General features: G+C 28.9%; 3 protein-coding genes across 3 annotated transcripts in view; 1 reads left to right on the forward strand and 2 right to left on the reverse strand.

The window, feature by feature from the left end:
• Position 1: 1 nt before the first annotated feature.
• LOC123293333 (COX assembly mitochondrial protein 2 homolog) lies at positions 2 to 414 on the reverse strand. Its single transcript, XM_044874116.1, has 2 exons — positions 245 to 414; positions 2 to 175 (listed from the first exon to the last, which is right to left on the reverse strand). The coding sequence occupies exons 1-2, from the start codon at positions 323 to 325 to the stop codon at positions 2 to 4; spliced, it is 255 nt and encodes an 84-aa protein (XP_044730051.1). The 5' UTR covers positions 326 to 414.
• An 829-nt stretch (positions 415 to 1,243) lies between these two features.
• On the forward strand, positions 1,244 to 2,553 carry LOC123293329 (gastrula zinc finger protein XlCGF49.1-like). Its single transcript, XM_044874108.1, has 2 exons — positions 1,244 to 2,015; positions 2,100 to 2,553. The coding sequence occupies exons 1-2, from the start codon at positions 1,580 to 1,582 to the stop codon at positions 2,450 to 2,452; spliced, it is 789 nt and encodes a 262-aa protein (XP_044730043.1). The 5' UTR covers positions 1,244 to 1,579; the 3' UTR covers positions 2,453 to 2,553.
• An 8,165-nt stretch (positions 2,554 to 10,718) lies between these two features.
• Positions 10,719 to 13,139, reverse strand: part of LOC123292184 (low-density lipoprotein receptor-related protein 4) — a 33,780-nt gene continuing 31,359 nt past the window's right edge. Inside the window, exons 20-22 of the mRNA XM_044872745.1 lie at positions 12,711 to 12,957; positions 11,979 to 12,635; positions 10,719 to 11,092 (exon numbers count right to left, since the gene is read on the reverse strand). Of these exons, the coding sequence (XP_044728680.1) occupies positions 10,931 to 11,092; positions 11,979 to 12,635; positions 12,711 to 12,957 (1,066 nt within the window). The 3' untranslated portion in view covers positions 10,719 to 10,930. The remainder of the gene's footprint in view (positions 11,093 to 11,978; positions 12,636 to 12,710; positions 12,958 to 13,139) is intronic.

The raw sequence follows: 13,139 nt of genomic DNA on the forward strand, positions 1-13,139 counted from the left end.
TTTAATTAGCTTCTTCTTTCGCTGCTTGTTCTTTAAGAAGATTTCGTATCCTTTCTTGTTTTTCCTTTGCGTTTTGTCTATTACGTCTGCTTCGTTCTTGCCTTTCACCTTTTAAACATTTCAGCATAGCAGCATCAATTTCATTACAATAGCCTACAAATTTTCTTAAAGGGTGCTGAAACAGTTGAGAGGTTAATTTTGGAGGTTATGTGTAAAAATTAGATTTTCAAGTTAATTTACATACATTTTCGTGACATTCTTTCAATTTATTTATTAGAACCACACATTGAGATGAATGCAAATGGGGCGACAAATCAGTGTGCATTTTAAAAATTTTGATAAATATTTTTAGTTATCTATGAGGGTTCATTCATACCACTAATATAAAACGCATTTCACGCAATCGCTTAATGAAAACGGAACAAATACAAATAAGATGGGGATAAAATAAACAGTAAATGTTAAAGTCATCAATATCGGATTGATATTATTTAAATTACTGAAATAAAAAACTAAAAGTATTTGAGCATTTTACAAAATGGTAAACAGGTATTGATCGAGGTAATATTATTTCACTGGTCTGAAATTATGAATCCACCGATATATGAGGAAAGAAAATGAAAAAAACGATTATCTCGAAAAGTATTAAATCACCAACCACGATAATCGTTTGTCTTTTCGGAGTATATTATCGATACAAATTCCATTATTTCGATACAGAAATATTTTGGAGCAGAAACGTAAATGATACATAAATTATTTTGAATTATTAATACCCTTAAGTATATAATTATCCTTCAGAAAAAAAAACAATATTGACATGGTATTCATTAATTGGCGACTGTAGTCGCTATCGTTATCATTAGCTGTAATTTTTAATGTAATAACATTGTAAAAGCAAAATAATAATAGTAACTGTTTTCGCCTATATCCTCTACCGATTATAATAGCGAATGTCATCGTAAAGTATTTACCTTACAGAGCCACTAGACTGAACGATTGGTATGTGTATATCGTGAACAAGCCCTTATCCTTTCAAATTCAAACTTTGGCATAGATGCTTAGCTTTTATACGAAGGGTGGTACAAAACATAAATATTATTTTAATAAAAACTATAAAAATTAGCTGAAACAATATTAATAATCGAGGTATTTTATAGTACATAATAAAAAAATAAATAAACTATCCCTGTAGCGTCTACAGCTTGTTACTATTTATTCTTTCAAACAATTTAACGCTAGTAAAAAATAGAAAAATTTGTAAAACCCTACGCCCAAATCATCTTAGTTTATAATCTTGATGAGGATAATTTATGTTGGTAAACAAACCCAGGACAAGGAAATAAACAACTTGTTCTTTGGTGTGAGTAGTGATGCTGCACAGCGGAAAAAATACCTTTCTAATTTCAAGGTTGACATTAGGATAACCAATTGGTTTGTGTTAAAAGTGATTTAACCTAATAATTTTTTTTAAATAAGAACTTAATCAAAAAATTCTAAATGTGAGCTATTTATTGATGAGAATATTATTAAATGTAAGATGATGACACTACAGACTTGCTCAGAACATTAAATCAAAATGTATGTTGTAAACACGGTTGTGTGTAAAATTTGTAATAAAGCTTTTCCAGATCAATTTAGTTTGATACAACATGAAAAAACACATACAGAAATATTATTGAATTCGTTGGTATGTAAAATATGTAACGAAGTATTCGCCGATTTATATAATTTAAATCAACATGAAAAGTCACATATAGTGATTAATTCAGTAGTGTGTAAAATATGTAACAAAGCTTTCCCAGATCAGTATACGTTGAATCAACACGCAAAAACGCATAATAATGATAGTCGACCATATAAGTGTAATATATGTGAGAAAACGTTTGCACAACAAAGTCATTTAAACAATCATAAACGTTTGCACACGGGTGAGAGACCTTTTAAGTGTGATATATGTGATAAGACATTTACGCAACAGAATCACTTAAATAGTCACACAAGATTACATACGGGTGAGAAACCATTTGAATGTTTTATTTGTGATAAATCATTTACACAACGAAGTCATTTAACTAATCATAATCGATTGCACACAGGTGAGCGGCCATATAAATGTGATGTTTGTGAAAAATCATTTACCCAGCAAAATCATCTGACTAGCCATAAAAGACTTCATACTGGTGAAAAACCATATAAATGTAATGTTTGTGAAAAACAATTTACACAACAAAATCATTTAAATAGTCATAAACGATTGCATACTGGGGAAAAACCTTATAAATGTAGTGTTTGTTCGAAAATATTTACGCAACAAAATCATTTAACTACACATAAGAATATGCATGGTGGAGGTAGTGGTGCGAGTTCTGCTACAGTAGGTGCTACGACAGATGAATCATCGTATAAGTGTAAACTATGTGAGAAATCAACATTTCTCACGAATTTGTAATATTTTTTTTTTTTAGATTCAAGTTCGCATTAATGTAATAAATTGTACTTTCAATAATAACATGATTTGTTCAAGTTTTCAATAAATTTTTTTATTACAAATTTTGTTTCACAATTTTATTTAGTCTACTCCAAAACTAAATTGTGATGATCAAAGTAAAAATATTTATCATTGAATTTTCTGGGCAACGATAAAATTTGTACAAACACATGTTTTAGGAAAACTCAATCGCTAAAAATATATAATAAAAAGCGAAGAATTTTTAGTAACTTTAAAGCCTATACCCGATTATAGATTTCGTAACTCTTAATAAGTCGTTTGTCGGTTGCTGGACATTGAACGCATGTGCAATATAACCCATTTGTTACTTTTAAATCCTTTATAGTAAAAAATAGGTCAAATAAATGTAAAAAATGGCCTATATTCCGCATGAAAAGGACAAATGGAATACAACTCTAATTGTAGAATGGGTTTTAGTATATATGTAGTTTTTAACATATATGTAAAACTTTCGTATGGTGAGCTGACAAGAGACAGAACGTTCCAACAATACAGTGTCGACAATCGAGAGACGTTGACCACGATGGGCATGCTTGTCAATTTGACAATTCTCTAAAATAACATTAGCACTTTAGCAGATGCGTAGAATAGGCTTAGTCACTCGGAGATAGAGAACACGAGACACTATCTGTTTCACTTTGTGTGATATTAATCGAGGTATTAAAAAGAGAAAAAGGCCAAAAGCTCGAAATTTTAAATACCTCCCTTTTTTATGGAAACGATCGCAAACTACTCGTATGAGTGTGTAGAAAGTCAGTTTGGTCACAAAGGATTGGATCGCATGTTTGTATCCTGCTGAAATTACGTTACAAGCTTCCAACAATAGTAGCTGTGTTCTTTAGTCACAAAAAAATTCAGCATGCTTCGCACCGTGTAAATAGAATTTTTGTTGTTGCATATAATTATCTGTGGTAATTTCAGAAAAACAGAAACAACTTTTACTACGTATACACGGCAAAACAGGGCGAGTTATAGTTAGTAAACAATCATGACATTATTAGGTCATATTGGGCTTAGAAGCAACCATGATATTGTGTGGCCATATTGGGTTTGTGCAGCAGAAGTAAGCGGTTTAATTTAATATGCATTAAACCATCTATTTGAGTCGTACAAGTCTATTGGCTTTGGTCATGAAAAAGAGAAAAGTTTCATTGGCGTCATTTGGACGAATGCAAATCCTCTGTTGGTTTTATGTATATCACGAGGTTTAAGGACTATAAAAAAAAGAACATCAAAACATTTAAAATACAATATTTATTTTTTTTCCTTTACATTATGTTGGAGGCAACCATAATGTTTAGTTAATAATTATTAATGTAATAATAACTACATTCTGAAAGTACAATATGTGAAGTAAATAATGTTTTTTTCTGTATATTGTACATTTTTTTTCCATTTTATATCCATCATTCTCATTTTATAAATAATTTAAACTTCAAGTAGATTTTAATATAACAAAAAAAATTATAAGAATAATAATACTTATATGTTATAGTATTTTTTTAAGTTTCATTAATTTTTTTGTTAGAAAAAAAGTTATTTCTAAATTAGGCACAGTTTTTTAAGTATTGAGAAATCGATTTGCATTTATAGATCAGTTTCTGAAACGAATTGAGAATGCAAAATATAATGAAGGAGTTTTGTAGGCTGATTTGTACACTTATCTGAGAGCCTCGAAAACCCAAAAATAACTTATGTTGTTAGATTGAAAATGGTCGCAGTTCTATCTGGCTCTTAGGGGGGCGTACAACCCTTCGAGTTCTATAGGGTGATTTTTACATTTAGCGGTGACCCTCGGAAACTCAAAAATAGCCCTGGTTGTCAAATTGTACCAGTTCTCCCTAACGCTTTTAGGGGGAATACAATATCATTCGTCTGATTGGCCTTAGCTCAGGCGTTTTCAAGATGATGCAATCGAAAATTAGAAAAATTGATTTTTGTCTTGCTAATTTTAAGTATTACGCACAAGCTTTCAACTGAAATGAAACACCAATTATTTCTTTTTTTGAGAATATTCTATAAGTCCAGAAAAGTGCAATAATTCGAAAACGGTTCATGTGTGATTAAAAACTTTTGTTTTTCAGAAAAAGATTATACTTAGACAAATTTTGAGGCTGATCAGAAACAAGATGTTTTTACAATCTCTCAAAAGTGGGTGAGTAATCTGCGGAAATTTGCGATCTGGCAATATGAGTTTTTGGTTTCTTGAGAGTCTCGGGTATATGAATCAGACAACAGATTTCGTCCCTAAATATTTTTCTTATCGAATTGCCTCCAAAACTTGCTCTAACATTGTTTTACGGTAAAAAAAAATTTTGCCAGAGAGTCCCTTCAAGTTATCTGAATTCGTCTACTCAACACTTTCAATGTTCGTCGAGTGGGTGATATATGTTGATATAATAACGTACGTGGCATCTGTATCATCTTAGAACACGTAATTCTAGTGAGGTGGCATACTCAAGGAATGGATAGAGGCAGAAAGTTGTAGCTGAGTTCAAGGTTCACCTGAGACAGCCTGGAAAAGAATTAGAAAAAAACTGATTTGGAGAAAAATTGGTAAATGATTTGTATTAAATAAAAAACGTTCTGAATCAAACCCCGGGAGGATGGGGCCTAATTTATATAAGTGATTAATAGAAAGGAGTGGCCATTATTCAGCTTTGAAATCGTTTTAATGTAAGTACTCGAAACAATGTCATGGACGAAATAAAGAACAGGAGAAAAAGTAAAAATTCTATATTAAATAAAAGTTTGTCAATGAATTCGTTGTGTGCAGAATCGAATTTCGCGCGTGTGTGGAAATATTCACAGCTTCTATATCTTTCAATAATATTTTCATACAATGTATTCATTATTTATGTAATAATATTGCCTTTATTTAAAAATAATAATATTATGTATGTCAAGTGGTGAATTGGTAGCCTAAGCGCCGAAAGATGCTCCAATAAAAAAATAGAAAACTTTTTATCCCCCTAATGGATTCTCTGTGCCCCGTGGCGGCGCTTAAGGATCAGTCGGTCTATAATCCATAATGTTTGTGTAGGCTAAGGTCGTACCTCTATTTTAAGTTCTCTGTATAAGATAGAGAATTATACGAGATGAAGGACAATCATACGAGTCTTATGAAAGCAATTATCATTTAGGCCATCCTTTATTTTAGCTCTAATTTAACTACTAAGGAAATAAGGTTCTAGCTCGAAAACTGATATATTTTTTAGTGTATGTAATATTTATAAGAATGATTTTCTCATTTATCAATTTTTTAGTAGGAAAACGACATATTGCTAGTATAAAAAAGCTAGGAATAATTTTTAATTTCTAAGATTTAGTAGCATATGTATACAGGGCATTAAAATTATAATATTATCAATAAACGATTTATACATAAATACCTAATTGAAATAGCCACCAGCGCACCAGTTAGCTAGCAGGTCTTGTATGACCTTTTAGTTTTAAAAATAACCCTTCTCTCTTCGCTACGTTCCAATATACATTGGCAGTGCGGTAAGTATATAATAGTGGGTGTACCAAAACGCGGAAAATCCTTTTATATAAAAAAAATCACTAAATTCAGCATACAATTTTCTTTTTACAATAATAAATATTCGGTTTTAGAATTAAAATTGTAGCGCCATAATGTCACAAATATAACAAATAGCAATTTTTCCTATCCAAATACTTTTTTAACATTATAGAATCAAAGTAACAAACATTATTATTAATTTATGTCAAATAATTGTTTTTAATTTTTGATAGTTTGAAACGTCACTTATGAAATTTGTTGACAAATATTTGGAAAATTAAAAAAAAATACAATTTTGATTCCTTGGAAACCAAAAATATAAGAGTGTATACCACATAAGTGCCAAAACCTTGATAGAACTAGACAAGGTATGCTCGATGTAGGACGAGTTTTGGTTCAGTAGGTGCACTCCATGAGGTGCATGTACCCCATGAAGTACCCAGTCGACGCCATTTTAGCTTTTTCCCGCTTCCTGATTCAAATGTTGTACGTTGTAAACATGAATACGTTTGTGTGAACAATCCTTGTGTGAAAAATAGTTCCTACAATGAATAAATAATTAATGATTAATGAACTTTTTCCGCCTCAGATTTTTTCTATTTTTAATATGTAAACAAAACATTGACCAATTTGACAGCTCAAATGGAATGGTGAAGGCGCCTACAAAAAGATTCTTAAACTAGAACAAATTTGCAATTTTCTCATATATAATTAATCATTAATTTTTTCTTTCGCTAAGGGCTCGCTATCGACTTATAAACTAATAATGGGCCGGAAAAATGATGAAAATTAATACTTACAACCGTGCTAGTTTCGTTGCTATTTCATAAAACGTATTATTATGTGCATAACATTAAAATATAGACTTATACCTTTAAAATAAGTACAAAAATGCTTTTAAATGGCTAATCTATGGCCGTTTCAAACCAAGCGCTTCGCGCCGATCTTATGCATTATCATTTTTGTTTACAATTTTAATCAATCTTCGGTTCTATTGGTCCTATCAAGACGAATAAAAAAACGAAATATTTACTTTTACATGTTTGAATAAAATAATATTTGTATGCTAAATTTTCAATAACTTAGGAGCTATGGCCGCATAAACAATTTATTTGTTTATAACAAATTTTCCCCCACTTAGAGCTATGAAGAAGCTGAAAATTCAGATTCAGCGGGTCAAAATACGTCGATACAAAATAAAATACACTCCTTTTTCGGTAGGACCTGTAAATGTATACAAAACATACTCAGCGCCTACACTATAAATAAATAAGCAATATGGCGCTGACTGGGTACCGTGCAAGAGAGTGAGATAATGTCCACATCCTACTCCTACCTACAAAAGAGCATACCTTGTCTAGTTTTACCAAGGCCAAAACCAAAAAACTGCTGATGTGTATTGATGTTGTTATGAACAATAGGTTGTTAATGAAAGATTTGGGCTCTTATTTGAAACGCTGGAAAACCCCGATGAGGTTTTTTCAACAAATCGCGAGAAATATTAAAACAACGAAATAAAATTACATTAGCTAATATTACAACGTTTTTAATAACTTCACCTGAAGTGATTGAAAAAATGTAGTACTTAGGTAAGTGAGAGGGTAATGCTGCAATTACTCTTACAGTATGCAGTATTTCCAATGTTTATCGGAACGTAATCTAGCTCAATCTTATGTACTGGAGAAGTAACCATAGAGATAATACAGATTGTATTCTTGTATTCATATCGATTGTATGATATAATTGTATTCACATCTCTATGGTAGCAACGGCGAGCTCGTATATGTTAAACTGTAGAACACATTGTAGATAAAACGACCGGCTATTTTTTTATTTTCGGGCAATGAGAGCTTACAATTTCGATAATTTTAACCAATTTTAAGAAATTATTCTATTATGAACCTTTTAATATTACCTACACTCTCATTTTACAATAAATTATTCTTGTTTACTTGTCAGTCGGTATTATATGGTTTTCGATTTTAAAATTTAATCAGGCAGACAAGCAACTGTAAAAAAACAATTATTGAGCTTGTTTAAAGCATGTGAGCTTCCAAAACAAATAAAGTCTGCATTTCAAGGTTTTCAATTTTAAAATTTACTCAGACAGGCGATATTTTTTACAAATAGATAATTTAAAGGTTTTTTTGGGCGGTTTTAAATCCTGAGTTGAAAAACTGAACCTAAGACGAAACAATAAAATTGATAATAAAAATTGATGAAACTGCAAAAAATATTATCTCGATTATTTCAAAAATATCTTATATTCTAACAATTTGTAAAAAAATAATTAAGAAATACGTTGTTTTATTATTGTTTCACAGAACAAAATGTGAAATAAGTTTCCATTTTTATAATAAAAACTACAATATTAATTCATATTTTTTTGTTTTTAATATTTACTTTCTTAAATATTATAATAGGGAAGTTTTTTTTCTTTTTTCTTTAGTTATACATAATAATGTTTAATATTATTTATTTAAATATTATTTTTTACAACTATTTAAAAAATGTTTTTTTTTTTTTGAAAATTTATTATTACATGATTGAGCTCAGATGAGCCAAAGTGAACTCAAACCGGATGTAATAATTTTTTATTCGTATATTAAATCTAATTTTTTTTTATAAATCAAATTGGCCAAATTAGTTCAACTTCTAAAGTTTTTCTCCTAAAATTCAGAGATTGTTTCAATTAAATGTAAAAGTTTTTTATTTTAATATTTTAATACTGATGTTTTTATGTAGAAAATACATTTTATTGTAACAATTTCAGATATATTTTCAAAAATATATTTATTTTATTTATATTAAATATATTTTTAAATTGTGGGAAAAAATTAAGTTGTTAAGAAAATAAAGAATTTTTTTTTTTTTGAAAACTTGTTGTGTATGTAAAATATATAAATTTTCGATCAAATATTAGTTATTGTCATTTGGAAAAATGTTTTTCACTATTAAACATAATTAATTTCTGTTTTTAAATTATACAAAATAATACCTTCCATATCGGAACTCTTTTTTTTTGATGTTCCGTTTTGCTCTCACATCACAAAAATTACCCCTAAAATTCGGATTAAATACATAAAGTGCAATGTACTCAACATCAGAAAAACAATTTATTCGTATTAGTGCGCAAGTACATTAACTAGAATATTTTTTACTTATAAAAAATGAACATACACGACAAGTTTGAACAAGTTTCGTTACTTTTAAATTTTTTAATTTGAACATATATATTTATATATTTATATTTAATTTAGAACAACAGAATGACTTGACTTATGGCAAAAAAAACACGTTCCCTAAAAATCAGTCTTCAAAAAACTTTACACACTCCGATATAAAAAAATAATCTTTTCACACATTTACGCTCAATAAGTTTTCATTTACACTTTAAGAAATAAAAAATTAAGTAAACAGCTGAGCACAGGATGAAATGAAACCAAATATTTCAAAGCTTTTGAAAAAATAATACATAGGCTCGATCCAGTAAATACTTTTAGTTTAAGCGTAATTTAAGTCTGCAACAAATGGTGGGGGCGCAGGATTTTGATGACGATACGATTATTGTTTATAGGTATATTTATGAACCAGATCAAATGATTATGTTTTTTTTATATAATTTTTTAACAGTTTTTTTTATTTTTTTATTTAAACATTGAGGTTTGAACGATTTTTAAATTTTTATTATTCCATGTATAACATGCCTAATTAATTTTTTTCGCGATATGTTGTTAAATTTATAAATCAACGATAATAATATGTGTTTCTTCCAAAAAATTCCATAGTTAAACCTACTTAAATTCTAAAAATATTTTTTAGATTATAAAATTTTATTTTTTATTGTATTGACATCTTTTTTTACAGCAAATACACGTTTTTTTAAATTAACCCGAAATATACTTTAGAATGTTTACAAATGCAACCAGAATTTAGTTTAGTTTATTTTAGGTTTGAAAAATAATTTAATAATATTTGGGGGCATTTGTTGCTCCTTTTACTAGATGAATTCATGTTTTAACTTTATACTGTGAAATTAAGGAACATGTACCGATTTGGAAAAAAATTGTTTTTAATAATGAGTTAATCAAGAATATTTATTTTTTACATGCATTATTATCTTTGGATAACTCATAATAAAATATTATATGGACAATTTTCCAAATTGGATTTGATAATTTCAGCAATAACAATTATTAGTTCAATAATAAATTTTGAAATGAACTTATCTACGATATGTTTTTAACTAGATATTGTTATAAAAAATTAAATTTATTTTAAAATGCAGTATAAAGTTAAAGTTTATATATTTTTTTTATAAATAAAAGTTAACAACATTTCATATTTGGTTAAATTTTTTAAAATAATTATTGTTTTTTCTTTCTTTTTTTTTTTTAAAGTGATATATAATTAAGTTTGATACAGTTAGGTAAGTATCTAGAGAGAGACAGAATGAGAGTTATTCTAAAAAATTTTAACAGGGCAAAAAATTCATTGCTTTTCAATTGTTTTTGTTTTTTTTTTCTTTATTAAAATTGAGCATTTCTATTCGTTAATAAATTATCCAAAACAAAACAAGTTGAATCTTTCGCACATACCTATTTTTATCTTTTTTCAGTGTATCGAATAAGATACATTATAAAAAAATTTTATTAAAAAAGATATTTTTTTTCTACGCCCTGAATGCGTTCTAGTTTTTTTTTTGGCACCTAAAAATGTGCAGATATATCTTACTACCATAATGGCGGATATTTTACTAAAATATTTATTTTATTTGTTGTCAGTTTTTTTTATATTATTGATGCTTTTTGGTTTGTTCTCGATTTTTAGTTCATTTTGTAATATATGACTAGAAATTTATTTTTGATTATCTATTATTTTGATATTGTTCTACTTCAACCTATAGTTTGTAATGGAATGGAATCAATGCGATGAGGCGGCGTTGGGGGTGGACTAAAACTTCTTTCTGGCGTAATACTGCTCGGCCGTAAGACATCTGGTATTAAACTGGCATATTCGGGACTGTTTGATGTTATTTTGTCTTCATAAACACGTTCCTGCAAAAATAATCATTTAAAATGGTTATATAATTTCGCGTTTTTGGTAAGTTTATTTTAAATAATTCATGAGTCATTCTTCATCTCATTGCAACATTTAATTTAAAGATGGAAACGTATTGTAGCGATATTCATTTTATAACAGGTTACCTACTTTTATAGCTTATAAGTAAAATGAAAAAAAAAGTTTTTATACCATAAACAACAAGCAATTGGGTGAGTTAATTACTGAAATATCCTGTATAGAAAATGAAAATATCAGTAAGGTTAGGTTAGGTTAGAGTGGCTGTCCTGGAGTGGGACATACTTAAACCATAGGACTAATAAAAGTGCTTCCATTATTTTTTTGTTTTTATAAATTAGAAGAGTTAAAAAAGAAACACAATTATTGCGGCCATCGGCGCCATTTCCATTTCAATTAGGATTCATTATTGTTTCAGACAGACAGTCATAATTTGGACAAAGATACAAAATATTTGTTATTCCTTTTATCACATTAGTTCTTTGACGTACTGCCCGAAACAAAAGGCAATCACTTTTTAAAATGAAAAGGTCTATTAAAATATACTAAACTGACAACGTCATACCCATAGACAACTAAAGTATAACATAAATATTTATTATCTATGGTCATATCTTGAAACAGACAAACAATACGCTCAAATGAACCCGATTTTCGAAATTATTGTTTAAAATTATGTTAAAGGTGATTTGTTTTCAATAAAATAGGAAAAAACGTAAAAATTCAATAAATTCTTTTCTCATATTTTCACGAAAATATATTAATTATTAGGGTAATTTGAACCTGTCCAAAAATTACCTAAAACTAACTATTTTTAGTAAATTCTTTATTATCTGTAGATTTAAAAATTTAATAAAATCTTACTTGTGATTTATCATATTTTACACGTTTCCAAGAAAACGATTTCTTTTCAACAACTTGTGGTCCATTAAGATTATTGTCAGAAGTCGAATTGAAATAATTTGGATTTGAAAATGTACGTACACTTCGACCCGATATGCATAAACATTTTTTCTTTGTTTTACGTTTATTATACATCATTGTTGCAATAACAGCAATAATACCAAGTAAAATAATTAATAACACTATGATTGTTGTAATTATTATCATTGTTGACATATTTCTATCAGCACGATTGATTTTCATATTTTCATTATCATTAAATGTCTGATTATGTATTGGACCAAACTGATCTAATAGATCATCATAAATAATATCCATTTCACCACCGGGTCGTTGATTTGGCACAACAGTTTTCGGTTCAGTACTACATTTTCGTTTATCCGGTACATCCGGGCATGCGCACGTATAACTATCTTGACGATATAAACATAAGTGTGTACATCCACCATTGTCAATTGCACATGGATTCCAACCTAATTGGCGTTCAGCTGACACCGCTTTAATTTCCATAACACCATCTAAATCGGTTCTAATCACAACTTTATGTTTACCAGTTGCTTTATCTGCACGTATAATCGACTTCTTATACCAATCGGTCCAGTAAATATGATCCAGATACTGAAAAACGTGTAATTAGCCAATTAATTCACTTCAAATGGAGAATCGTTAAATAAAAGGATGACTAAAACTTACTTGGGCTAAGCCAAATGGATGAGTTGCGTCAGGAACCAAATGAATACGATTTTGTCCTTGTAGATCAGATGTCTCAATTCTATCACGCAGTGCATCGGACCAAAACAAACGCCGAGAAGCATAGTCTAATGTTAAACCATTAGGAAATCCTAAATCAGTATTTACTATGATTGTTCGCGAAGAACCATCTAACATTGAGCGTTCTATTTTCGGCCGATGATCACTCCAATCGGTCCAGTACAAGAAACTGAAATTTAATTTGGATAAAGTTTAAGGTGACATTAATAATTAATTATTAAACAATTCAACAAAAGTGAACCATGTATGCATTAAAAAAAAACTAAGCACGCCATGTTTGAGGTGGTATACAAGCTAACCGGTGCAGTATTTTTTTCGGACAAAATATTTTATTAATTAATAACTATTAAT

Source organism: Chrysoperla carnea, chromosome 2 (assembly GCF_905475395.1).
Source record: "Chrysoperla carnea chromosome 2, inChrCarn1.1, whole genome shotgun sequence".
NCBI classification, from domain to species: domain Eukaryota; kingdom Metazoa; phylum Arthropoda; class Insecta; order Neuroptera; family Chrysopidae; genus Chrysoperla; species Chrysoperla carnea.

What these genes read in the sequence shown, in the direction of transcription:
- LOC123293329 (XM_044874108.1), top strand. Translation starts at nt 1,580, where the DNA reads ATGTATGTTGTAAACACGGTTGTGTGTAAAATTTGTAATAAAGCTTTT. An exon ending in TCACACAAGATTACATACGG is followed by an intron (nt 2,016 to 2,099) that starts GTGAGAAACCAT and finishes GATTGCACACAG; the next exon opens with GTGAGCGGCCATATAAATGT.
- LOC123293333 (XM_044874116.1), bottom strand. Translation starts at nt 325, where the DNA reads ATGCACACTGATTTGTCGCCCCATTTGCATTCATCTCAATGTGTGGTT. An exon ending in TGAAAGAATGTCACGAAAAT is followed by an intron (nt 176 to 244) that starts GTATGTAAATTA and finishes CAACTGTTTCAG; the next exon opens with CACCCTTTAAGAAAATTTGT.